Source organism: Danio rerio, chromosome 2 (assembly GCF_052040795.2).
Source record: "Danio rerio strain M-AB ecotype USA chromosome 2, GRCz13ab, whole genome shotgun sequence".
NCBI classification, from domain to species: domain Eukaryota; kingdom Metazoa; phylum Chordata; class Actinopteri; order Cypriniformes; family Danionidae; genus Danio; species Danio rerio.
Window position 1 is genome coordinate 42,286,314 of NC_141022.1, and position 26,916 is coordinate 42,313,229.

At 35.5% G+C, this 26,916-nt stretch overlaps 2 protein-coding genes across 3 annotated transcripts in view; both read left to right on the forward strand.

Moving 5' to 3' along the window:
- Window positions 1–7,249, forward strand: part of carmil3 (capping protein regulator and myosin 1 linker 3) — a 143,881-nt gene extending 136,632 nt beyond the window's left edge. Inside the window, 4 exon segments of the mRNA NM_001317765.1 lie at window positions 1,533–1,607; window positions 1,769–1,876; window positions 3,893–6,535; window positions 6,705–7,249. Of these exon segments, the coding sequence (NP_001304694.1) occupies window positions 1,533–1,607; window positions 1,769–1,876; window positions 3,893–3,933 (224 nt within the window). The 3' untranslated portion in view covers window positions 3,934–6,535; window positions 6,705–7,249.
- A 1,911-nt stretch (window positions 7,250–9,160) lies between these two features.
- On the forward strand, window positions 9,161–25,410 carry si:ch211-119o8.4. Of its 2 annotated transcripts, XM_087241220.1 has the most exons (3): window positions 9,161–9,342; window positions 21,603–22,038; window positions 24,647–25,410. In XM_087241220.1, exons 2-3 carry the CDS (start codon window positions 21,632–21,634, stop codon window positions 25,302–25,304), a joined length of 1,065 nt encoding a protein of 354 aa, XP_087097346.1. In that variant the 5' UTR covers window positions 9,161–9,342; window positions 21,603–21,631; the 3' UTR covers window positions 25,305–25,410. The 2 variants fall into 2 exon arrangements, with proteins under 2 accessions (XP_087097346.1, XP_087097345.1); XM_087241219.1 differs by lacking the exon at window positions 9,161–9,342 and having other exon boundaries at window positions 21,501–22,038.
- Window positions 25,411–26,916: the final 1,506 nt, after the last annotated feature.

Here is a 26,916-nt window from a genome sequence, read left to right on the forward strand (position 1 = left end):
AGATAGACAGACAGACAGACAGATGGACAGACGGACAGATAGACAAACAGGTAGATGGACGGACGGACGGACAGATAGATAGATAGATGGACAGACGGACAGAAAGACAAACAGGAAGATGGACAGACGGACAGATAGATAGATAGATAGATAGATAGATAGATAGATAGATAGATAGATAGATAGATAGATAGATAGATAGATAGATAGATAGATAGATAGATAGATAGATAGATAGATAGATAGATAGATAAACAGGTAGATGGATGGATGGGCGGACGGATGGACAGATGGACGGACGGACGGACGGACGGACGGACGGACGGACGGACGGACGGACGGACGGACGGACGGACAGACAGACAGACAGACAGACAGACAGACAGACAGACAGACAGACAGACAGATAGATAGATAGATAGATAGATAGATAGATAGATAGATGGATGGATGGATGGATGGGCGGACGGATGGACAGACGGAGGGACGGACGGACGGACAGACAGACAGACAAACAGACAGACAGACAGACAGACAGACAGACAGACAGATAGATAGATAGATAGATAGATAGATAGATAGATAGATAGATAGATAGATAGATAGATAGATAGATAGATGGACAGATGGACAGATGGACAGACGGACAGATAGACAAACAGGTAGATGGACGGACGGACAGATAGATAGATAGATGGACAGACGGACAGATAGATAAACACGAAGATGGACGGACAGATAGATAGATAGATAGATAGATAGATAGATAGATAGATAGATAGATAGATAGATAGATAGATAGATAGATAGATAGATAGATAGATAGATAGATAGATAGATAGATAGATAAACAGGTAGATGGATGGATGGGCGGACGGATGGACAGACGGACGGACGGACGGACGGACGGACGGACAGACAGACAGACAGACAGACAGACAGACAGACAGACAGACAGACAGATAGATAGATAGATAGATAGATAGATAGATAGATAGATAGATAGATAGATAGATAGATAGATAGATAGATAGATAGACAGATGGACAGACGGACAGATAGACAAACAGGTAGATGGACGGACGGACGGACAGATAGATAGATGGACAGACGGACAGATAGATAGATGGACAGACGGACAGATAGATAAACAGGAAGATGGAATGGATGGATGGATGGATGGATGGATGGATAGATGGATGGGCAGAGAGATAGAGACCCCATAATTACTTTATATTGTAAAAAAATAATTATATAGACTATGGTAATAAATTAATTAATCAATTTATTTAGTTATTTATTTAGATTGATTATTAGTATTGTTAGTAAGTTTACAAATAATTCACTATATTAAAATGATTCTTAACTTCACTGCATTATTTTAAATATTATTGCTAAAACATAAAGTAAACAAACTATTTGTACATTATTACAACATTTTGTATTATAATTATTCTCCCAAAAAGTTTTGGTTTTCTACTCATTTAGAAAAACAGTAACATAGCAAATGTATGACCTTTACTATTGCTCAGGTGATGAAATCAAGAGCAGTCCTGGAGGTCCCATGAAACCACATCGAAACAGGAAAGCGAACTCATGTGACACAGGTACACTCTTTGAACTCCCCTTTTTCGAGCGAGTGCAGAGGGTCCGCATTCACCATCTCCAGCTCTAGCATGCTTTCATCTTCCAGCTCAGCCTTACTTTGTGTGATCCTCACGTAGTGCCAATCCCTCCTTCTGTGTGCCCCCTGTATTTACCCCCTCAGGAATGGAGCAGGACACCCGCTGTGATCTGGAAAGATCCTCAGATCGCAAACCCCCTGTGAAAAAACCTAGACTCCCTCCGAAAAGAAATAAGTCATTGGATTTCCCTGGTACTGTGTTGTTTTGTTGCGTGTCTTTTTATGTGCATCTTAAAAGCATTGGTCAGTTTAGTCTGCATGGAAAGCTCTCCGGTAATTTTCAGGGGTGTGAAAAGTATTCAAAAATCATACTCAAGTGAAAGCATTTAACTCGACTAACTAAAAATATAATTGAGTAAAAGTAATGGAAAAAAAAAGAAATTGAAGTGGAAAATGGCTATATGAAAAATTACTGACTTTAAAAGTACTGATTTTATAAGTATGTTTTTAATCATTTAATTATTTTAATAGTATTTTTTTATTGAAGATCTAAAAAAAATCTACCAAATTGTAATTTAAAAATAAAGTATATTAAGCATTTATTATATAATTTTTTAATGAAATGTTGATTTGTCAGATTAATAAATCAGGAAATCAGGATTATTCCACCACATACTTATTTCTAAACTCTTCGAAATATTAATATAAAATAAAACACATATTTAGACATCTTTTTTTTATTTTATGCAATAAAAAAGCTAAATGAGAATGTTTTTATTTTGAATTTGGAAGTCATTTCATCAGAAGTTTACAGAACAAAACAAAACTAGTTTTTTTTTACTTTTACTTGAATTTAAAACTGTCTCTTAATTTTGTTCCACAGCTATAAAACAACCAAAAACAATGCTTTGTAAAGACATACTTCTTTTTATTTTAAAGGGATAGTTCCCACACAGTGGGAGTTTCCCTTCACACTCTCCCTTCACTCAGGCCCTGTTTACACTAATACGTTTTAGTTTTAAAATGGCATTTTAGAATGAAAACGATCCTCGTTCACACTGGCGTTTCACCTGGAGTTTCTGAACAGCTCTCTGTCCACACTATACTGCTGAAAATGCACATCACGTCCCCACAAACACTCTGGCATGTGCTTTGAGGACATTAACCCAGATGAGACTGTTTGGACTGTTCATCAAGGATATAACGCTGGATCTAATCTTACTATATTTGTTAAGCGTGATATTTAATTCATCTTGTCTTTATCTAATAACATATTCCCGACTTTGGTCTTTTGAATCGATTACTTGTTCTCAGGTAATGTGTTTTGGCTGTGCTCAAAGATAAGTTAATACATTAATTTATGTAACCACTTACACTGATTCTGCACATTTGACTGATTGCTTGCCTTTATTCCCTTTAATGTGTAAACTTATTGTATGTTATACTTTTATAATGGCCATTATTGATTTTTAAAACTGATATTTAGCAAAAGAGACAGGGGTATTTTTCGTATTTTTAGTGAAAATGAAAGGAGGCATTTGTGTTATAGGCTCAGTTTGGTTTTAAATATGCACACAGTGAAGATGATGATGGTCATATATATACAGGTTGATTTTTAATTGGATGCTTTATTCACAAATCTTACATACGATATTCCAGTTTTGCTTATAAATTGAATTACCATCTTTGGATGGAAACATAGCTAGTGATAGAGAAGTTACAGATAGAAAAGTTACAGCTTCCCAATATTCTCCAAAATATCTTCTTTTGTGTTTACAGAATAAAGAAGGATGAGTAATTAGTAAGCAAATTGACATTTTTGGGTGAGCTATCCCTTTAAGAATGCACATTTTAATGTTCCTTTACCTTATTAAAGTGCGCAAGATAGAAGGAAATAAAATGTTTTATCTCAAACAAAATTGTAAAGAATAAAGAGTACTTCTTCAGAAAATGTACTCAACTAAATATACAAGTAGTTCATTTTGAATTTGCGATTAAGTATAAAAAAAATCCCCCAAAACAATGATCAAGATCAGCAATCAAGTAAAATGACTCAAGTATTTCACATCCCTGGTTATTAGAGGAAAACTTTCTGGTGTTTCATGTGAATGTACTGTATCTTGTATGTGTGCTGCCTGTGTTTGTGAGTCTACAGACAGATGGCTCTGAGCTGACCTTTAACAAAGCCAGATTAGTAAACAGGTAACGTAAGTAGACCATCACTCACTCTCTCTGTCTCTCTTTCTATTCCTCTGTTTATCCCCACAGGTCATCAGAGTTCAGAGCCGAGCAACACTGAAGCATCATGACAACCATTTGAGCCAAAGCTCTGTGAAAACATGGGCTCATTGTGATGCCGAGAGGAGAGAGCGAGTGAGAGAAAGAGAGGAGGGAGAGAGAATTTGCACCTTGATCAATTTCATAGTCATTTTGCACACTCATATTCTTGCATACTCCAGTGAGTTGTTTTGCTTTCCCTCCTGCTTTTGACTTAACATTCCTTCCTAAAGGGATAGTTCACTCGGAAAATTTTTAAATCGGTTCTCATTTACGCACGTCATGATTTTGCCAAGTATGATGCGATTTTGGGTTAACATCCATGTTGATCCTAGAACATAATTCTATACCTATTCCCTACCCCTAAACCCAACCATAACTGTAAATTATTCCAAGTTGGATAATAATCATGTAGATATGATTATAATCAAGTGCATAAACCTAACCTTAAGCCTAAACTTAACATAAATAGTGAACATATGCCCTAACTCTGATTGGCTGATTGGAGTGTTGTTCCAGAATCAATGCAGATGTTAACCCAGGAACATGTCCTACTTAGTGAAATCAAGTTGGTGCTCATTTACGCACCCTTAGTGGTTGCAAACCCTTATGAGTTCTTTTTTTCTGTTAAACACAATATTTTGAAGATTGTTGGAAACCGCTAGCCATAAGCTGTATTTCTGTCCAAAGTTACCCATTTATTTTTAAAAATATTGCAAATAAAACACAGTTTTCAATCCATGTGATCAAGAGCATTACAAATTGTAATTTCCAGTGAAACTAATGAAAAATATTCATTCATTTTCTTTTCGGCGTAGTCCCTTTATTAATCAGGGGTCGCCACAGCGGAATGAACCGCCAGCTTATCCAGCACATGTTCCATGCAGCAAATGCCCTTCCAGCTGCAACCCATTACTGGGAAACATCCATACACACTCATTCACACACACACACACACACACACACACCAAGGACAATTTAGCTTACCCAATTCACCTATAACACATGTTTTTGGACTTATGGGGGAAACAGGAGCACCTGGAGGAGACCCACGCGAACATGGGGAGACCATGCAAACTCCACACAGAAACGCCAACTGACCCAGTTAGAGCTCGAACCAGCAACCTTCTTGCTGTGAAACAATTGTGCTACCCACTGCGCCACTGTGCTGCCCATGAAAAATATTAATAATTAAAAACGAGAGTTTCTGCAAGCAGAGAAACAGCTGTATGTCATTTGTTTGGGAAAATGATTGTGTAAAACTTTTCTAGGAGGTAACAATACAGAATCATTTTAGGATGGAAATTCACTGAGTTGTTTTATCATATTGAACCGTTTTTTTAATTCAGAGTAGAATAAATATCATAAAGTAATTTGTCAGACAAACAAGAATTTGGTTAAATAGTGAAACAAAACAATGCAATGACAAAGGTCAGAAACATCTATTAAGAGCATATTACGATAGTTAAAATGCAGCTGAATGGAAGACAGAACATAAACTCCTTAGAGACAGTTCACCCAAAAATAAAAATTCTGCCACCTTTTACTCATCTTTGATTTATTATTAATTTATTAATGATTTATTAATTTATTATTAAATTATTATTTTTTTTTTTAATATAGGAAACTGCTAACCACTGACTTCCAAAGTTTTCCCACCATGGAAGACAATAGTTAACTCTTTTTTTCAACATTCTTCAAAGTATCTTTTTTATATGAACAGTCAATATAATTGTATGATATTATCTATAAACCCCTAGTAATACTTTCGCTCAGGTATTAGCAGAAGTATCAAATCAACATTTGAGATGGTATGAGATGAGATTGGTTAACTGGTTAGGCTAGTTATCCAGTCACATCACTTTTTTAATGCACATTAGGGGTTTATTATGTGTTTCATAATTAAATGAAATGTAACGGAGGCCAGCAAGCGAAGTGTTATGCAGGTAAGCTTCACTCTTCTGGCTTCAAAAGGTGCTCTAGCGACAGACACTAGAGGCTATGATCTTTAGCCTCCTTATTAGAGCAATCAACTCACATGCAAAAAATCGCCAGTTCGATCCCAACGCAGCGCGGGATGGGTGAAGTAGGATTGGTGGGTTACACATGGGGGCTCGCCCGGGAAGGGAGTGAGGTTTAGGTGGAGTGAGTGTAACGGAGGCCAGCAAGTGAAGTGTTATGCAGGTAAACCTTACTCCTCCGGCTTCGAAATGTGCTCTAGCGACAGACGCTCAGGGCCATGGTCTTTAACCTTCTTGTTAGAGCAATCAACTCCTATGCAAGAAATGACTGGTTCCATCCCAGCTCAGTGCAGGTTGGGTGCAATAGGATTGGTGGGTCACACATGGGGGCTCGTCTGCTATGGGAGTAAGGTTAGGGGGGGTAAGTGTAACAGAGGCCAGCTAGCGAAGTGTTATGCAGGTAAACCTCACTCCTCTGGCTTCAAAAGGTGCTCTAGTGACAGACACTAGAGGCCATGGTCATTAGCCTCCTTGTTAGAGCAACCGACTCCCAGTAGGACCAGTGGGTTACATATAGTTTAGACGCATATATATATATATATATATATATATATATATATATATATATATATATATATATATATATATATATATATATATATATATATATATATTTTTTTTTTTTTTAATTATTATTATTTTTTTAAATATATCAGAATCAATTGAGCGCAGAAGTTTTCAATGAATTTTATGTACCCCATGATGTTTCCATTCAGCATTTACTGCATATGCAATAGCTTAAAATGTGCATAAAATTGGAAAGTGGAAAAACAGCTATCCATTATCAGTAAATGATTATAAGAGTCAGTGGCTCAAGGTTTCCAGCACTGTTCAAACAGAAGAAGTTCAAAACAAGGATAAAAGTGTGATAAAATGATGATGACAGAGTATTGTTTTTTGGGTGAACTAAACCTTTAACCTTCTGCACTTAACTACCATTCCTTCATTTAATGTTCTCTCCGTCTCTCTCCCTCCGAGTCTGCCGACAATCTTTGACATAAAGGAACTTTTTTGCTATTTATCTTTAAAACCATAGAATGATATTTTGTAAAGTATAATATATAAACAGAACCAATATTTGCACTAATCATGGCTTGAATTCTCTTTCGGTTTGGTGGATGTTCCTCCCCTCATGTCTGTGTGACGTTTTCGTAGTGTGCGACTAACTTATCATTTTCCGTCTACTCGATCAATATCATTAGCAGTATTACTGTTGTCTTAATCAGGCATTGTTTATGCAACTGGATAAATGTTTAAGAGTTTGCCGGCCCTAAATGAGCTTTATTTTCTACTAAATGTGACTGAATGAATAAAAACTAAATATCACATTTGCTGTTGTGCTTTTACTGTTTTCATTAAACATTGATGAAACACTGTAGACAATAATCAGGGGAAAAAAACTAAACAACACAAGGAACGTTAAAGAATTTTATTTTAGCACTACTGTGGTACTTTTTTATATTTAAATGGAAACATCTAAAGGTTTGGAGTTAGCAAGATCTTGTATTTTATGTTTAGAGCAAAAGTACAGTAAATGTTGTAAATTGTTATTAAAATAAAACTGTTAATTGCTATTTTTATATTTATATTGTATAATTACTATTTTGAAATCCTTTTTGTTATGATTTCATGTCAAATGATTCTTCAGAAATCATTCTAATATGCTGCTTTGGTGCTCAATAATCAATCTTGAGTAAAATTATGACAATATTAAGCCTATTTCATTTTTTATGGAAAAATAACAAAACACCTTCCTTAAAAATGATATAAGTAGCAAATTTAGTTTTGTACGTTTTTTTTAAGTGGCTCAAGATTGCAATACAATACTTTTAAAAGTAACTACCCAGCACTGTCAATAAAATATGTCATTATCAAATCTGAAAAACATAAGGTACTTTAAAAAATATGATCACAGTAATACTGTGGTTTGGAGTTAGCAAGAGTACAGTAAATATTGTGAACTGTTAAAAAAATTAAACTTTTAATTGCTATTTTTATATTTATATTGTAGAAGTATTATTTTTATTATCTTTTTTGGTATGATTTCATGTCAAATGATTCTTCAGAAATAATTCTAATATGCTGTTTTGGTGCTCAATAATCAGTCTTGAGTAAAACAATTAAAAAATCAAGCCTATTTTATTTTTTAAATGCAAAAATAACACTTTCCTTAAAAAGTACAGTATACAAGTAACGCATTTAGTTGTGTAGTTTTTTAAGTGGCTCAAGACTGCAATACATTACTTTAAAAAAAAAAATATTGTCAAATCTAAAAAAAAACTGATGTGCTACTGTAAATATGTTTCTTAAACTATGGCAAATTATTTTTAGGATAAAGTACAAACAGAAATCATGTACCAAAGAAGGGACAGCTTGTCATTGCCTTTGAAGTTAATTAAAGAACAGAAAAATTACTGTATATTATTATTATTATATGATTATATAATAGATATTAACACTGTGGGAGAGTTTAAAACAGGGTTAAAAAAATAACATCAAAGGTACTCTAAAAACTATGACCACAGCAATACTGTGGTACTTAAATATGCAAACATAAAGGTTTGGAGTTAACAAAATCTTGTTCTTTCTACTTAAAGCAAAAGTACAGTAAATGTGGAGAAATATTATTCAAGTAAAGCTATTCTAATTGCTTTTGTATATATATATTTATTTATATATATAATTATTATTTTTTTTTTTTCAGTCATTTTCAATCCTGTGTCAAATGATCCTTTGGAAATAATTCTAATATGCTGATTTGATGTTCAACAACCAGTATTTGGTAACGTTACTTTTAAAAGTAATATCTTACAATATTTAGTCTTTTTTTTTTTTTTTTTTTTTTTTTTTGCTATTTTAATGCAAAAATGACATCAAACATAACTTCCCATCACATTATTGCTTTTAAAAGTAACTTAACGCTTTCAATAACGTTATTATCAAATCTAAAAACAGCTGACTTGCTACTGTTAATATGTTTGTTGCAACCATGGTACTTTTTTCAGGATAAAGTACAAGGAACAGCATTTTATTTTAAACAGAAATCATTTGTAACAATATATAGACTGATAGTCGTTGCATTCAAAGTGAATTTAGGAAAACAAAAAATACTACTCACAGTTTAATAGTTGCACTGTTTGTCATGTCGAAGCCATTTCCCAGTGAATTAAAGTTTAATTGAAGTGGTGGAGACCAGCTGCCACCTATCATAAGTCTCGTATTGCCTTTTAATGGCACAGGAGGGCAGTAGAGGCCCAAAGCCAAAGTAAACATCATCTTTCTGTTATGGAAGAGCGATTTTCAAACAGAGATTAGGAAATTTATTGCCTGTGAAGCTTAAACGGTCTCTGAGGACAATGGGCTATTTATTCCATTGTTGCGTCATGAGACTTTTTATTTCACCAAATTACCTGTTTGGAGGTATGAATGTTTTCTGCTCTCCAGGTTACTTGATTCAAAGGTCATTTATTGGGTTCTGTGGCCAATTTTTTGTATAATGAGGTCTAAACGGTATATTCCATCTTTGTCTAGACTCTATGGCAATTGGCAACCATTATGCTTATTTTTTATAATTCTCCCTCTGGGGACTAAAGTTGTCGCATCGTTAGCAGGATAATGTATGTGTAAAACCATTCAGTAGCCTAATAATCTCAATACTACTGATCAGAATAAATATTTTCAACGTTAATTGCAATATTTACCCACTGCAATCGATTTCCAGGAGCATTTTTTCCATGATAAAGGCAATGTTTATAATTATCCTTACAATAATTAAACGTAGCCTATGTGTTGTCATTGTAAAATGAGCATTTTCTTAAATACGAGTTACTAATAAAATGTTATCAAAAAAAAAAAACTGTAAGCTAAAGTATTGCATTTAATATTATTACAAATCATTGTTTATTATTGATATAGTAATTTTTTTAATGTTTGCTAATAATTTGCTCTGACATGAAAAAAATAGTATTTATAGTAAATACTACAGTGTTTTTTAAAAATACTGAAGTAAAACATACTTGAATTACTTGTGGTAATACTAAAGTTGCTGTGGTAAAACAACAATGGTATAGTGAATATTAAAATACCCAATACTATATTAAGTTAGAGTATATTATACTACAATAAACAACATAAAAACTAAAGTATAGTGCAGTATTTAGGCTACCGTTTGTCAGAATAGCTAGTACTACAGTATGTTATAGCATCCTTTTATATATACCACACAATAATATATACTACACTTCATTATAGTATGGTTAAAACACTATAGCATTTCCTATAAATTACAATATTTTTCATATGGGAAACTTCTGCATTCTCAGTAAAGAAATGTTTTATTCTAGCGCGACTTATGCACTTTCATAAAAACTCCCACTATAATGCCTGAAACTGTGAAATGACTTAGTAGTTTTAACACTTGTTTATGATGATGATGAGAGAATTCATGAGTCATTGAACACAAAACTCCTGCAGTTTCATCAGGCGGTGACTAATCAATACACAGTTGATTGGTCATTGCACTCATCAGCTCAACACTAATGTGTGTGATTGGTTAATGCCTCAAAGAAAGAATAAAATGATAACAAAGACTAATTTTTCAAATTGTACAGATCTGAAATGACTTGATTTGCATGTAAAAAGAAATACAATAGAAATGATAAAAAAAAATCTGTTTTTATATTTATAATTATAACACAGGCCTTTGATAATTTTACATAACAGCATAATATGTTGAGTAGCCATAAATACATTTATTTTTGTCCTGTCAAAGAATGCAGAACCGAGGAACCTCTGCTTCTACAAATGAGCACAACAGTGTTTTTGTTTCTCAGAGATTAAGCACATTTGAATGAATCAGCCGAGTAGCTACATGATTCAATTAAGCTACCCTTTCATGAGTACAGTTGTTAGCTTCGTAAATGAATTAGCATATTAAACAAACCAGCTGACTGAAAGATTCAGCTAACTCGTTTAGACTGCCGCCACATACATATTAAACACATTAATCTCTTAACATAATGTATGCAATCATAAATGCTGTGTAAATGCATGCATGCACGTCACATCAGCGCTATATTAAACAATGTGTAAATTCAAAAATGGATTTTGTTGGTACTGTTTTTTTAGACCATGCAGTAGTAAACTTTATATTAAGATTTCATTCTTTGTTTAAATTGAACAATCTGACAGAAGAGAGAATAGATGTAATAATACATTTAAAAAATACTGGATACATTGCTGCTTTGTCTGCTGAAAAAAGCAGGGTTTTGTCAGACATTATAACTCAGTCTTAAAGCAATTTGTAACATTTTTATTTAGTGGCTTATTCATATCAATTCATATGATCTAATTCGTAAAAATTTAGTTTGATTTGCTCATCACCCATTGATGGTTGGGTTTAGGGGCAGGGTTGGGTGCCGCACCCCCTTTTTAATATTGTACATTTTTGTACAGCTGAACTTGTACGAATTAGCTACTAAACTTACGAAACATAAAATAGTTAGGTTTCCCCGTGAGATCAGGCTAAGCATTATCCCTGTTCTCACTATTCTTTTAAAAATTCAGAGTTTTACTCTACAATTTTGACTCGTGTTTTGCTAATTCAAGTTAATATTTTGCAATTTGTTTATTTCCTCCAATTCTCACATTAAAATGAATATTAATTTAATCTGTGGTCATTGAGTTGTTCACTTAATTCGAATAAATCTTGTTAGTCTACAATACAATAGAGATTTAATAAAAACAGTGATAGTAGTACTCAGTATGGTTCGATCAAAACCTAAAGCCACTAGCTATGTTTCCATGCAAAAATAATTTATGTGCAAAACTGGCACATCGTATGAAAGACATGCAAATAAAGCAGCGTTTCACTTACTAAATAACTGGTGCCAAATATCAACAGTAAAAACGCAATGTGCTGAGTTTGGAGAAGCTGCAAGAATCTTTTCTTTATTTAATAAATGACTTGCTCCTCGGACGACATGCTGACATGCAGTAAACATGTGGTGGAGTTCAAAGGCGTGGAACACAGACGCTCTTGACAGTTCTGGAGATAATTAATAATATAATAACACTGATATTAAAATGGTTAAGGCATTTTAGAATGACTAAAACAACTTTTCAAATGTTTTACAATGCGCTCCACTTGCTGGATTGTCCATTCACACACATTTTTATCATCACATGATTTCACGTAACAAAATCACGTGACCTTTTTTAATGCGCATACTGGAATTTGGCTGATAAAATTGTTTCCTTCATAGTTTATGCGCTGCTTTTCTTATCGAATAAAAAGTTTATCCTACTCAGTTATGCTCATACGTGTTTCATGCAAATTTTCTAAACTGATGCTTATGGCGTTTCCATCAATCGTTTTTTATGCGCATATCTAAAATGCTCATAACAAATAGGTGGATGGAAACATAGCTGCTGACGGATTAATTCAGAAACGAATCAAGTGACCATTTTTATAAGTATGCTTTTGGAATGCTCTCTAATTAGATTTATTCCAAAAATTATGATTTCTTGACTCACTGATTCACTCAGTAAGAGTCGTCCAAACACAATGATTTATTCTGCAACAAAACAATTACACAATTCAGCCATGGCTTTGTTTGGAAACATCCACGTTGAATTTATGGGGCAATTTTGTTCATTCTGGTTCTTCACCCTCATTAAAGTGGTAGTTTCACAAATGTCCTGTAGAACATTAACCCTTGTGCACTGTTAAAATTTACTACCCTTTTGTTATGTTAAGGATGAAAACATCCACTAAATTAAACTGCTGTAAAAATGCATCAGAAAAACAGTATGTATATATATATATATATATATATATATATATATATATATATATATATATATATATATATATATATATATATATATATATATATATATATAAACATACAAAATGATGTATTTTCAATATAAAAAATAATTGTGGTCTGGATTTTTTTACCTTTTATCACAGTCTTGGACATTAGTAATAACACTGGCTTTAATGCATTCTTATTAATTTTTTTTTTTCTCGCTAATTTACTATTGGTGGCTGTTTTTGGTGCATTGAGTTCCATTTTAACTACACTTGATGGTCTTTGTTTTTATTTACTCCATGTAGTTCTGGAGCTGAGATGCATATTTTGATTTTCTCAGACACATCAAGGAAAGTGTGCAAAGGTCACTCTCACAATCAGACACTCACAGACACACATACACACTTTAATTTGCTGTTATACCCCATATAAATAACAGAAACTAAGCTTACTATCTAAAGAGTTTATCTAAAGGGTTAATGGTGCCAACTGAAAACAGAAAAAAATACAGATTTTACCTTTTCCCAACAGGGAAAACCACCAATAATCAAAAATGTATGATTATATGATGTCATGGTTTTGTGATAAAAAAAAAAAAAAAGTGGTTAAGAAATTCAACGGGGCAAAAACAGCCACCAACAGTAAATTAGGGACAAAAAAATACAATGAAAATATAACAATGCATCAAAGGCAATGTTGTCTCACATGTCCTAGACTCAGTCCTCAATGATTTCTTATATGGAAAATATGAATTTTGTTTGTTTTTTTCACCAAATCAGGCCCTCATTTATGAATTTGTCAAAAAAAAGAGTTAAAATCCTGTAATCTTCTAAACAATTTACTAGTTCTGATTAAAGTTCAGGTTGAATAACACATTTATGCAAAAAAAAATGTAAAAAATATTTATCTGATGCATTTTTACAGCAGTTTAATTTTGTTTTCATCCCTAACAAAACAAAAGTGTAGTAAATTTGCCTAAAGCGTTTTCTCAAGTTTTTTTTATTTAATGCATTTTGGTGTCAAAATAAGATTTGTCACCAAAAATCATTCTGCTAGCTGAGACCCATATAAAGTTATGCCCAAATAAAGACTCAAAATCAACCCCATGAGTGGACGAAAACATCCCCAACAGTACAAAAAGGTTAAGGAAAACATTTTATTAGGTAAAACAGTGGTCTTTTTTTAATCATAACATGCAAATCACAAGCTACTGGCACTTACCAGAATCAAACAGTCACAACAAAATGAATACCCAGGGCTTCTGATGACACATTGAGGTCTAATGAAGCAAATTGATTGGTCTCTGCAAGAAACTGTACATTATTTACAACATTATTGCCTTTAATCCACAGCTTTTGCATTTCTTAATGCTGTACTGATGAAAAAAAGCCACCTACATCTCTCATGGCCTGTGGGTGAGTAAAATAGCAGCAACTTTTCATTTTTGGTTGATCTGTTATTTTTTTTGTCTCTGATATTTAATTCAAGTTTACTTGTATATTTTTTTTCACAATAATTGTTTATCATATAGATATTTATAACTGATCCGAAGGAAAATAACATTAACATAACATGAAACATTAGTTTTGACATGAATATGGATAACACAGCAGGTCGAGTGAATTAATTTCAGAAGTCTTTGGGTTCCCATTAAGATATCTGACTTTTGCTTAATGATTATGGCTCTGTTATCTAGGAACTGTCTGGAAATGCCAGCATTCTGTTTCAAACTGATTAGGCTTGTCAGGAAAAAAAAGCCCCCAATAGTACATTTCCAACGAATATTAGCCCAAACGCTGAGCATCTGTGGACGACACGCTCCAAACTCCCGTCACATCATCATATTCACACCTGTTCAGATTGCTAAAGGAAAACATCACCGATCAAAAGAGTAATTTGTCTTGTATGTTTAAAACGTACGAGGCACAATGAAAAGTCATTACATTATTAGGTATTACATGCATTACACAACCACTGACACAATCGCACAAAGTCACGGGAGATTGTCAGAATATGCATAAATCATTTCATTAATGGCATGTCTAACTCAGACACACACTTTTACACCCACACGCACACTTCCACTAGCAGTAGGGGAGGCTGCAAATGAAGTGGCTTGACGTTAAAGGCAGCTGCACACACACGATGACATTGACTTAGGGAACAAAAGGCTGTGCGTGGACTAATATACACATTTATGATCTTACGATCACATTCATTAAAGCTAGGATTACACAACACATGCTCTTTAGCTCTCCATTCTTAATGAAAACGTACTGGTGCTGCCTTGCAGGGTTGGAAATTAATCAGTGCTTGAGGCAAATAAACGGCATCAAAATTTCAAAACTCCTCCCATAAATTCAAAGTTAATGACCCTGATATATATATATATATATATATATATATATATATATATATATATATATATATATATATATATATATATATATATATATATATATATATGGGCGAAGCAGTGGCGCCTATTATTAATTTATTCATTCATTTTCATTCATTTTCTTTTCGGCTTAGTCCCTTTATTAATCCAGGGTCACCACAGCAGAATGAACCGCCAACTTATCTAGCACATTTTTACACAGCGGATGCCCTACCTACTGCGCCACTACCTTGCACACACACATATATATATATAATATATAATATATAATAATTATTATTATTTTTTTATATATATAAAGAAAAATAAGTTGATGTTTCTTCATGGTTTTGCTCAATTTAAAATGCATTGCTAATAAATAAAGGTACTTTTATTAGCAGTTTTGGGTAAGTTACTTTAAAAATTAATAGATTATAAGTTACTAATTACTATAATCTAATTACATTTCTAATTACATAATTTAAAAAGTATTCAAATTGCTAGTTACTTTACTTTAAAGTTACTTTTAAAACAAAATATACCTCTAAAAATACTAAATAAATGGTAGCTTTTTCAGTAATTTAATATTTACTGAAAAACCTTACAATTGGTTGATCACAGCAGCTTTACATTCAAAAGAGTAAAAGATATAGTTCGCCTAAAACTTTAAATTCTCCCATCATTCACTTGTTTCTAACCTGTTTGTCTTTTTTAACACAAAAGAATGACATGAATAAAATACCTGGATACCTGTAACCACTGACATCCATAGTGTGCAAAAGAACTGCAGTATTCTGTGTTTGTCTGAGGTACTCAGTCGACTGAAATGTGTATATTCCAAGTATGAAGCTGATCGGTCAGTTCTTGTAACGTGACACGCGGTTTTCAACTGGTGCGCCTGGGAAATGCAAGCACACGTAAAATACCTGATATGCGTACGGCCCAAAAGCAGCTTATTTTCACATTCAGAAGATACCTTCACTCCCGATCCTGCACAAAAATTTTGCCTGTTTAGGCTGAGTTGGGGCGCTTTCTGTTCTGTTTCTGTTCTGAGGCTTTCTGTTCTAGTGCTTGAACAAGTTGCTGGTTGAGTTCCCGGCTGGGTCAGTTGGCATTTTTGTGTGGAGTTTGCATGTTCTTCCCGTTTTGGCTCCGGTTTCCCCCACTGACCAAGGACATGCGCTATAGGTGAATTAGATTTGTAGTGTATGAGTCTGTGTGTGAATGAGTGTGTTAGAGTGTTTCCCAGTATAGGGTTGCGACTGGAAGAGCATCCACTGTGTAAAACATATGCTGGAATAGTTGGTGATTTATTCCGCTGTGTCGACCTCTGAAAGAGAGACTAAGCTAAAGGAAAATGAATGAAAATATTTAGTAAATTATCATGTAGTCATCATGGCAAAGACAAAAGAAATTAGTTATGAAAACTATTGTTTAAAAATGTACTAGGGGAAAAAATCTTCTAATTCTTGCAGCACTAGAGAAATATTCAAAAAAGAATTAAAGAAATCATTTTGCCTTCAACCATAGTATCAGATCTTTTTATTAACATTTTAACTGTTAATCATAAAACATCATTAACCATGTCCAGGTTGGAGGAAAGTCTTCACCCAAGGTGGAGGTGTTCAAGTGTCTTGGGGTTTTGTTCATTAGTAAGGGAAGGATGGAATGTAAGATTGACAGTTGGATTGGTGAAGCGGCAGCAGTAATGCGGTCAATGTATCGGTTCGTTGGTGTAAAGAAGGAGCTGAGCTGAAAGGCAAAGCTATCGATTTACTGGTCAATCTACGTTCCTACTCTCACCTATGGTCATGAGCTTTGAGCCATGACCGCAAGGTACGGTTCAGTACCCTTTTATGGCCGTTTCCACTGTCAAACGGCATACCGAACCGAACCGTACTGTACCACTTTTTTGGCACCCTTTCGAAAGGGTACCAAACACGAGAAAGGGTACCAAAAGGTGGAGCTACATGCGCAGGTGAACGCTGATTGGTTACAGAGATATGTCACGAGCTCGTGTGGAGCTAGCAAGAATGAAAACATAGTATTGTTTTAAATACACAGCCGTGACATAAAACCGTAAAACTATATGCATATAATAACGAGCCATGTATGACCCGAGCTCAAACAAACCTTGTCGTTGTCTTGATGTACAGCCACAAAGCCAAGAAAAACAACATCTGTCATGTCACATTGTTGTTTTACGAGGCCGTGTAAAAATACGAGCGGTTTTCGCTTTCTTCCGGGAGCTCACGATTACGTCTATATTTGATGTAACGAACTTCTTATGCTGATGATAACGATGTGCGCATGACTATTGAAGTGTCTCCATCATCTGATCCACTCAGAAAGAAAAGGACAAACGCGGACAAACAAAGGAGAAGCCCGACAGATGCAAATTGTTTCAGCAACCTGAATCACAAACAAACTGCCTTGTTTATCATCGCCTTTTGGACTATTATGAACTCGGAATGTCAAAATTACTCTCTAACAGTGCTAACATGTGCTGGTGAAGATTACAGACACATGAGAGGTTTGCACTGACTGTGGGCTATGTTGTGTGTTGTTAATGAACCTAAATAGAGACTAAACATAAGCTGTGTGTAGTTGTTCTATAAGTAAAAACATATCAGAGATTGTAGGGATCTGTATTTGTTCATATATGTTGCATTTATATATTTAGTGAAGTTTATTTATAAACAAATTTCGAGAGGATCACATGCTTATGATTGTTCACAGCTGTTCCAACTTTAGCTAATGACTGATTATCCTATCAGACGATCCTTAACTTACTATAAATAACCAGAGTTTTCTCATCTCAATATCTTCGTCTTGAAGAACCCCCCCCCCCCCCCCACCCAACCTTACTTTCCCACCTTTCAAACGGGCGTCACGGTGGCCAGCGATTAGCGCTGTTGCCTCACAGAAAGAATGCCCCTGGTTTAATTCCTTTCCAAACCAGATGGCATTTCTATGCGGAGTTTGCTCGTTGTCCCAGTGGTTGCTTGGGTTTTCCCCAGGTCCTCCGATTTCCTCCCACAGTTCAAAAAACAAGCACTCTAAACAATTAATCCATATACTTTAGCTAAACTCTGAGAACACCTTTCAGCATCCATATCTGTCACTTAGCTACAACAAGCAAGAGGGGGAGTCATCGACATCTACCTGAGCTCAAACTCCCCTCTCGCCTTGCAACGGGAGGGAGCCCAGGGCTCGAGGATCTTATAAGCTCAGGGCTCTCTCCCGGGACAGCACGCCAAACTAGCTTTATTATCAATCATCAGCTAAGTGTGAACTCTTGAATTTTATATAATTACAGATGTTACAGTAGTCTATTTCGCGCTGTCATTGATCTGCAGTTATAATCAAAACATGTTCATAGAAAAGTTAGTAATAAACATTTAAACACCAGTATTTGTGTGTATAAAGCATCTGTTTTGTGAGAAGGGCTTCTCATATGATATGGGAACGACCTGTACTGCTTTACTGTAGACATTTATTTGAGCGAGAATGACGTCGACTGAAACTTTCTGATGTACACCATGCCCACCAAAAGGGTACCCTTGGTAGTGGAAGCGCAAGCCTGATAAAGGTGACCTGTACCATACCGTACTGTACCAGTCAGTGGAAGTGGGCCAATAGTGGTGTATTATTCGAGTCAAGTAGAAGCGGTGTGACGTGTAATCTATGAACAATTTTAGGTTGAATAGATTTGGCCCTGTTACAGATAGAGATCTTTTTAGCCTGATTTCAGATTAGATCTCATTCCTTATCTGTGTTGGTCAGCAGTAGTTTCCCCTCCCATATTCTTCCTGTATTCTCCTCTACACATGTATAAAGAGCATTAAGAAAGTGTGTAGTATCAGATTATAAAATCATTGTAGCCTCTTATTCTGTAGTTTTTACTACTGTATTTTGTGATAATGTGATATGTTAATCCAATAGAATGCCAAACACCATAGTTCAGTTTTGCAAAATGCACGATACAAACACCATCCTTACTAATATTCCTTTCTTGCAACTTTCACACACACTGACACACACTCAAGTGGTTGAAGTTGACCAGTGAAAGAAGTGAGTAACTCAAGCAGATGGCTGCAATCACAAGAAGCCAGTAAACACTGGAAGATCCCTGCAGTAATCCGCTTTTAAAAGCTGATTTGACTTTATGAGACGAGAACGAGGTAAACAATTCATGAGTTTTTCTTGCGCCTAAAACTTTCCCAACTAATCGCACAACTTTAGCGCTTTATCACACATTTTCTCAGCTTCGCTTCATAATTACGAGTCTGTCAGAGTGTGTAGGAGAGTGTGCTCATGTTTTGTATCTGTGTGTATGTGTGCGGGGTGTTATGAAGAGGCCGTGGAGCATCATGAAGTATTTATAGATGTAAATTAGCTCCCTGTTTCACTTTCTCAGCCCTTTCAACGCTGCTTCATAATTGGTTTCTTTCCGTTGAAAGTCTCTTAACAGCACATGAATGTTGTTATTTCCTAATGAGACAGATTAGAGATTCAGGTGTGTGAGAGAGGATGAATAAAGTCAGTCAGATGTGGCTACAGGTGTGTCCCCTTTTTCTGTTTGTCTGTGTGTGGAGGGTTGGACTCTGTGCGTCGAGGGGGTGGTTGTATTAGGGGCTGCTGTGCCTCAGAGCAGATGAGCAGAAGTGAGCCCACAGACTGCCAGACTGATGCCTGATCAAGTAACTTTTCTATTCTCTCCAGTGTTCATTGCTGTGTGTGTGTGTCCTGTTTTTTCTCTCTCCTCCTGAGCGTTTTTCATTTGTCAGACCTTTCAAATGTTTTTTTTCCTGTAGCTTGTATAATTGGACCATCATTTTTAAGGACAATGGACAATTAATATTATCTGTCTGGCCAACTTACTTACTTTTTCTTCTTTCTTTCTTTCTTTCTTTCTTTCTTTCTTTCTTTCTTTCTTTCTTTCTTTCTTTCTTTCTTTCTTTCTTTCTTTCTTTCTTTCTTTCTTTCTTTCTTTCTGTCTGTCTGTCTGTCTTGTCTACTTTCTGTCTGCCTGTCAATCTTTCCATCTCTCTCTGTCCTGCCAATTTTTTGTCTGTCTGTCTTTCTTTCTGTATGTCTGTCTGTCCATCCCTCCATCCATTTCTCAATCTATTTGTCTGTCTGTCTGTCTGTCTGTCTGTTTGTTTGGCCAAAATTCTTTCTTTTTTTGTCTGCCTGTCTGTCCTTCTCTGTATCTGTCTGTCTTCTCTGTCCTTCCAATTGTATGTCAACCAACTTTCCAACTTTCTTTCTTGTTTGTCTGTCTGTCTGTCTGTCTTTTTTTCTTTCTGTCTGTTTGTTCATCTGTCTCTCTATCTATCCATCTCTCTGTCCTGCCAATTTTTGTCTGTCTGTCATTCTTTCTGTCTGTCTGGCCAACTTTCTTTCTTTATGTATGTCTGTCTGTCCGTCCCTCCATCCATCTGTCTATCTATCTCTGTCCTACAAATTTTTGTCTGTCATTTTTTCTGTCTGTCTGTCTGTCTGTCTGTCTGTCTGTCCAGCCAACTTTATTTCTTTCTGTTTGCCTATCTATCTATCTTTCTGTCTGTCCGTCCGTCCGTCCGTCCGTCCATCTGTCTGTCCTCCCTGGTGCCGGTCTGCCTGTCTGGTTGGCCAACTTTCTTTCTTTTTTTGTCTGTTTGTCTGTCTGTTTGTTTGTCCATCTGTCTATCTATCCATCTCTCTGTCCTGCCAATTTTTTGTCTATTTCTGTCTGTCTGTCTGTCTGGCCAACATTATTTATTTCAGTATGTCTGTCTGTCCAACTCTCCATCCATCCCTTTATTTGTCTGCCTGTCTGTATATCTATCTGTCTGTCTGTCTGTCTGTCTGTCTGTCTGTCTGTCTGTTTGTTTGGCCACCTTTCTTTTTTGTCTGGCTTACTGTCTGTCTGTCTGTTTATCTGTCTGTTGCATCAAAAATAATTGAATAGTATAATATTATTTCATTTGAGCGTTCACTTCTATTTTTACAGAATTGCAGTATAGCTGCTGATTCAGAACAGCTTATATTCCAATATTCATGATCTAAAAGTTTTTTACATTTCAGCTGCAAATATCATTTTATAAAAACAGAGGGATTTTGTAGTCATTATACACTGAATTAACATATAGAGGGTTTGTTTAATATACTCCCTTAGTTCATGATGCTTTAATGGCTGTATGGATGTTCTGTTGGGAAAGCTAATCCATAGGCTTTAAATTGTTCTTGGAATATGTTCCTGTCACCACCTCAGTGAATAATTGGTCAGCGTAATTGCAAACGCCAGCGCTCAGATGTATATCACATATTTAATGGGTGCAGGCGTGCACATTTATTTTGGTAAATGTGGGGGTCTTGTTATCATGTCTTCCCATTGCTTCATATGCTGTGTATTATTTTCTGCTGAAAAAAAAATCTCTAAATGCACTATTTCAATGAAATCTGCGATAAGTGGGTAACTTGGCTTTTCTTGTCGATCCCAGAGACTGACTGAATTTTTTTGTAATTCATCATGCCTGCGATTGTGAATCTGCTCTTCAACACAGTCTCCACCAACACCACCATCTCCTTCTCTCTGGTGCTGCCTCTGGTCAGCATCCTCTCTCTGCTGGTGGGAGTCGGAGGTCACCTACTCATGTGGTTGGTTTTGATGCGTAACCCTCGGCGTCGTTCAAAGCCCAGCTCGGTCCTCCTGTTAAACCTGAGTTTTGCTGATCTGTGCGCTCTGCTCACCTTGCCCTGTGTGCTGCTGAGCGCCAGCTCTCAGAACTGGCAGCTGGGAGGAGGCGTTTGTGTGTTGTTGAGCTTCATGACCTCCCTGACCGCTGGAGTGGACATCTTCAGCCTGGCTGCGCTCTCTGTGCTGCGTTATCGAATAGTGGCTCCCTCGACACGGCCTCCAGCCACCCCTGCGCAGGTGTGAGTATCTAAAGAAGATTAAAAAAGACAGTTGGTAAAAGCTAGAAAGTTCACTGCAAAAAATGCTTCTGTTACTTTTTTTTTGTCTTGCTTCTAGTCCAAATATAAAAAAATCTTAAATCAAACATCTTGTCTTGTTTTAAGAAGTTATATCTCAAATGTACATGGGTTTTCCTTTAAAACAAGCAAAATAATCTTATGTCAATAGGAAAAACAAGATTATTTTGCTTGTTTTAAGGAAAAAATTAATTTAATTTTTGCATATTATTGCTTAAAACAAAACTGTATTTTTTGCATGTATAGAAAATGCTTCTTGATTTCAGAATTATTAGATCGGATCGGATACAAGACAAAAAATCTAAGTGAGAGAAGCATTTTTTTGCAGTGTTGTATTTGTGTGTTGGCTTCAGAACATAAATAAATCACATTTTTCTGTATACATTTTACAAGGAATAGTATGCTAGAGTGATGATACAGTAATACCGTTGTAGATTGATATATGCAATACATCTATATTCATATTATATATTAATATTTAAAAACCAATGTCAAAAAAAAAAACCTTCATGTTCTACTCTGGAATTACAGAGTACATGAATACCAATGTATATTATTAAAATATTCCATCACTGGAAGAAACTTTTCCACTTACCGCTCTGGGCTATGCCAAAGGCATTGTAAAACATTTCGAACATAAACAGATCATAGAGGCAGGTGCTTATGGTTTCTAAAATACTTATACTTGCTGGACTGCTCACTATTTTCAGTGACATGCCATGGACAAGAAATATGTCAGACTACATTGCTTTCACTTGATCAATTATTGCCATCTTATACAATGCTTGTGATGCCATTTAAGAGGCAGAACTAGAACTCAGAGAAAAAAGAGCGAAAACTTGACTGTGGATTTAACTGAACACAGTAAATAGCCACGAAGTTTAAATACTAGAAGATTTGTATAAGTGGACCACACAATACTACCACATCTATCAAAAATACCATGATATTTTTTCCTGTATTTAAAAGACTATCAAATTTTCTTGTTGTTATTAATTTCTAAATCTTTTCAGTATTCATTATCATTATGATATTGACCTAAACTGCTTAAATTTTACTGTAACAGGTATAATAGCAAAACATACTTCTTTCTTTGTGCTGAGTAAACAAATGTTTCAACCAAATTAAATTGTAAAAGTACAATAGGTACAATAAAGTCGCAGTGATAAATATTTGTAACTTAATGGACTACAATCAACAGTGAAAAAAGCCAGATTTATCACAGTTACTATATGTTTGGATTAGCTAAAATTTATAACTGAAATTAATTAGTTATTAAGTCCAATAAATAAAATAATTATGACTTTTAATCAGATTACAACTATAATGTTAATGCATTATGAATTTTAAAAAGAAGTTAACATCACTTTCGATTAATAAAACCTTTTGTAGTTTTATCATGAGTTTAGTCATATTAACTAATGTTAACTATTGAAAGCTTATTGCACTGTGCTAATGCACAATAGCCTTATAAATAGCCACAGTAATAGTCAATCAGTATATTCCAGCATGCATTAGACCAGATTAACATGTGAAAAAGTTTGAAATATTAAGCTTGCCAATTAATTCTCCAAACATTTGGCACTGTTGTAACACCATTGTAAATACAATGTGAATATTATTTTTAAAGCACTTATTATTTTAAATAATAAAAAAATTATTCACTGTATTTTAAAGTGGTCGTGACATCAATATCATGTAGATGAAATTGAAATTTTGAATATCTACATACTGTGAGGTCCATAAATTTTTGACATTGACACAATTCTAACATTTGTGGCTCTAATTACTAATACAAGAGATTTGAAATGAATTAGTGTGCTTTAATTGCAGACTGTCAGCTTTAATTTGAATGTTTTTACATCCAAATCAGTTGAACGCTGTAGGAATTACAGCTGTTTGCATATGTGCCTCCCACTTGTTAAGGGACCAAAATAAATTGGACAGAATAATAATCATAAACCAAACTTTCACTTTTTAATTCTTGGCTGCAAATCCTATGCAGTCAGTTACAGCCTGAAGTCTGGAAAACATAGACATCACCAGGCACTGGATTTAAGTAGGCCTCTACTACAACTGTATTTTGTTCCTGCTTGTGTTTAGGGCATTTTCCCTTTAGTTTTGTCTTCAGCATGTGAAATGCATGCTTAATTGGATTCAGGTTAGGGAATTGACTTGGCCATTGCACAAAATTTAACATTTCCTTCTAAAACTCTTCTCTCTTTTGGTGTTGCTGAGCTCACTGGTGCGTTCTTTCTTTTTAGGAATGTTCCAAACAGTTGTTTTGGCCACACCTAAGGTTTTTGCTATCTCTCTGATGGGTTTAATACCCTCAAATTAAAGCTGATACTTTGCTTAAAATCCAAGTTAAAGTTTAAAATCTTGTTCATTCTTGTTTAATCCGTTGTGTTGGTGTGTATAGCCAAAAATGTTAGAATTGTGCAGATCTCCTAATATTTATCGACCTGAGTGTATATCTTATTTAAATCTATCTATTTGAGTCTCTCTTCAAAATATTAATCTACTGTATATTCCTCTATTTATCCCACAGAGCTGGCACGGTTGCTGTTATCTGGCTGGTTTCCATCGCCATGGCCCTGCCTAAAGTCACATACATCCAGTTTGATGGTGGCTGCACGTGGTCAGTAGGTCGCGGCCACTGGTTAGGCTTCCTTGTTCCTGCATTTCTAGTGTATTACGTGGCTCCTCTCCTCTGCATTGCCCTGCACTGCGGGCTCATCATCACACATCTCTACCGTTGCCGGGGCACTCTAGCCGCAGACCACCGCAACAAAAAAGCCACCGCCCTCCTCATCGGCTCCACACTGGTGTTTGCCATTAGCTGGCTGCCTTACTACGTACTGGAGTTTGTCAATGTTTTATCGCCCTCCCTCAATTCTGCAAGCCCCGGCCCCGATCCCACCGCCCCATCATCAGCGTCAAGCACGGAGGTGTCTCTGCTGTGGGAGGTGACCTCGCTGTCTGCCATTCTCCTGATTTGTCTGGCACCTTGCTGGAATCCACCACTCTACTTCCTGCTATCTAAACCGGCCCTGAGGCAGCTGAGAGGGCTGCTCATGCACCAGCACTGGAGAGCTTCTACCCTCCTGCAGCACATAGTGCCAAAACACGCTCCCACACAACCCCACTCACAGCCTGGGTCTCAACACCTTCCTCAGCATATACTACCAGCAACGCACTCACAATGAGAACATCCCTTACAAAAATTTACCATGTTTTTTTTTTTTTTTTGTGAGAGTAAAATTGTAGCAACAATGTGTTTTTGCACATTGACTTTGATTTGTACACTGTAAAAAATGGCAATGATTTCTACTGTAAAAAAATGTTAAATTGCTACTGTAAAAATCTGTAACCTGGTTAACAGTGAGTTTTATTCACCTTATTCTCAGCTGACAAGTGGGCGCTGCCATTTGAATCTTTTTGTCTCGCGACTTCCGGTCACATTCACTTCCATTCATTTTTTGACGTTAACAACTGCTCGTTACGCTGCTTGATGTTGCAATTTAATATTTTCTTATTATATTATGCTACTTGGTCTGTGTAGTCATGCAAACATTTGTTTGTTGAGTAAGTAGTTTGGCCATTTTCTGCCGTTTATTATTTCTAGTCATTTGTCCCATAGGCGACTGAATCGGAAGTTCTAAGACAATCGCGAAAACAGGCGCACTTCCGCATTTTAGAATAAGGTCAATATATATAACTGGGTTACAGATTTTGACTGTAGCAATATAAATTTTTTTTACTGTTGAAATCATTATATATATATATATATATATATATATATATATATATATATATATATATATATATATATATATATATATATATAAAACAGTTTTGTCTGGTTCTCAAATCTGATTGGCTGATAGCCGTGCAACATTCCCGTAAAAACAGCACTCGTACAGCCTTCTCACCCTTGTGTTATGCTCTGCCCAGTGTGATAGCAGATTAATAAACTCACTACAGTTCGATAAATATTGCTGCTGTTGGGCAACATAATGTACTTTTGAGGGTTTTTTTAGGCGAGAATGTAGTTGTTTAGGTTGCAACTTTGCAGTTTATTTATAAGGATAGTGCCTATTTTAAATATTTATAATTTCCGAGCAATAATTTATATATTGCAGATTTATAATTGCAGAGCAAATATGGTCGACGTTGTCCATTCACAAGATGGTGACAGAGACTGCATAATAAGCCCTTAGAGCAGGGGTCACCAATCTCGGTCCTGGAGGGTCCCTGCAGGATTTAGCTCCAACTTGCCTCAACACATCTGCCTGGATGTTTCAAGTAAGACCTTGATTAGCTTGTTCAGGTGTGTTTGATTAGGGTTGGAGCTAAAATTTACAGAACACCGGCCCTCCAGGAACAAGTTTGGTGACCACTGCCTTAGAGGATAAAAACTCATATCTAACTACAGCCGATTCAATCATTACTAAACTGGTAAGTGACTTTCTAAGATAATCTCTGTCTTTTGTATGTTGTAGTGTTGTATTTATACCCTAGTAATTGTAGTGTATTGAGTGTGAGATGGGACCCACATATCAGGAAAGTATGTATTTTGGGTTGGCCACTCTTTGTTTAACCATGAGTTACTTATTGGATGGTCATCTTTTTGTTTCTAATGAGTCTCCTGTTTTTGTTACTGCAGACTAGCTCAGTAGAAAGAAAGAAAGAAAGAAAGAAAGAAAGAAAGAAAGAAAGAAAGAAAGAAAGAAAGAAAGAAATGCCCACATGTAGTAGTGTTGGTGCTGCTTTGGCTTTTTCAGATTTAATTATTGGGATCTCTCGATTGCAACAAAG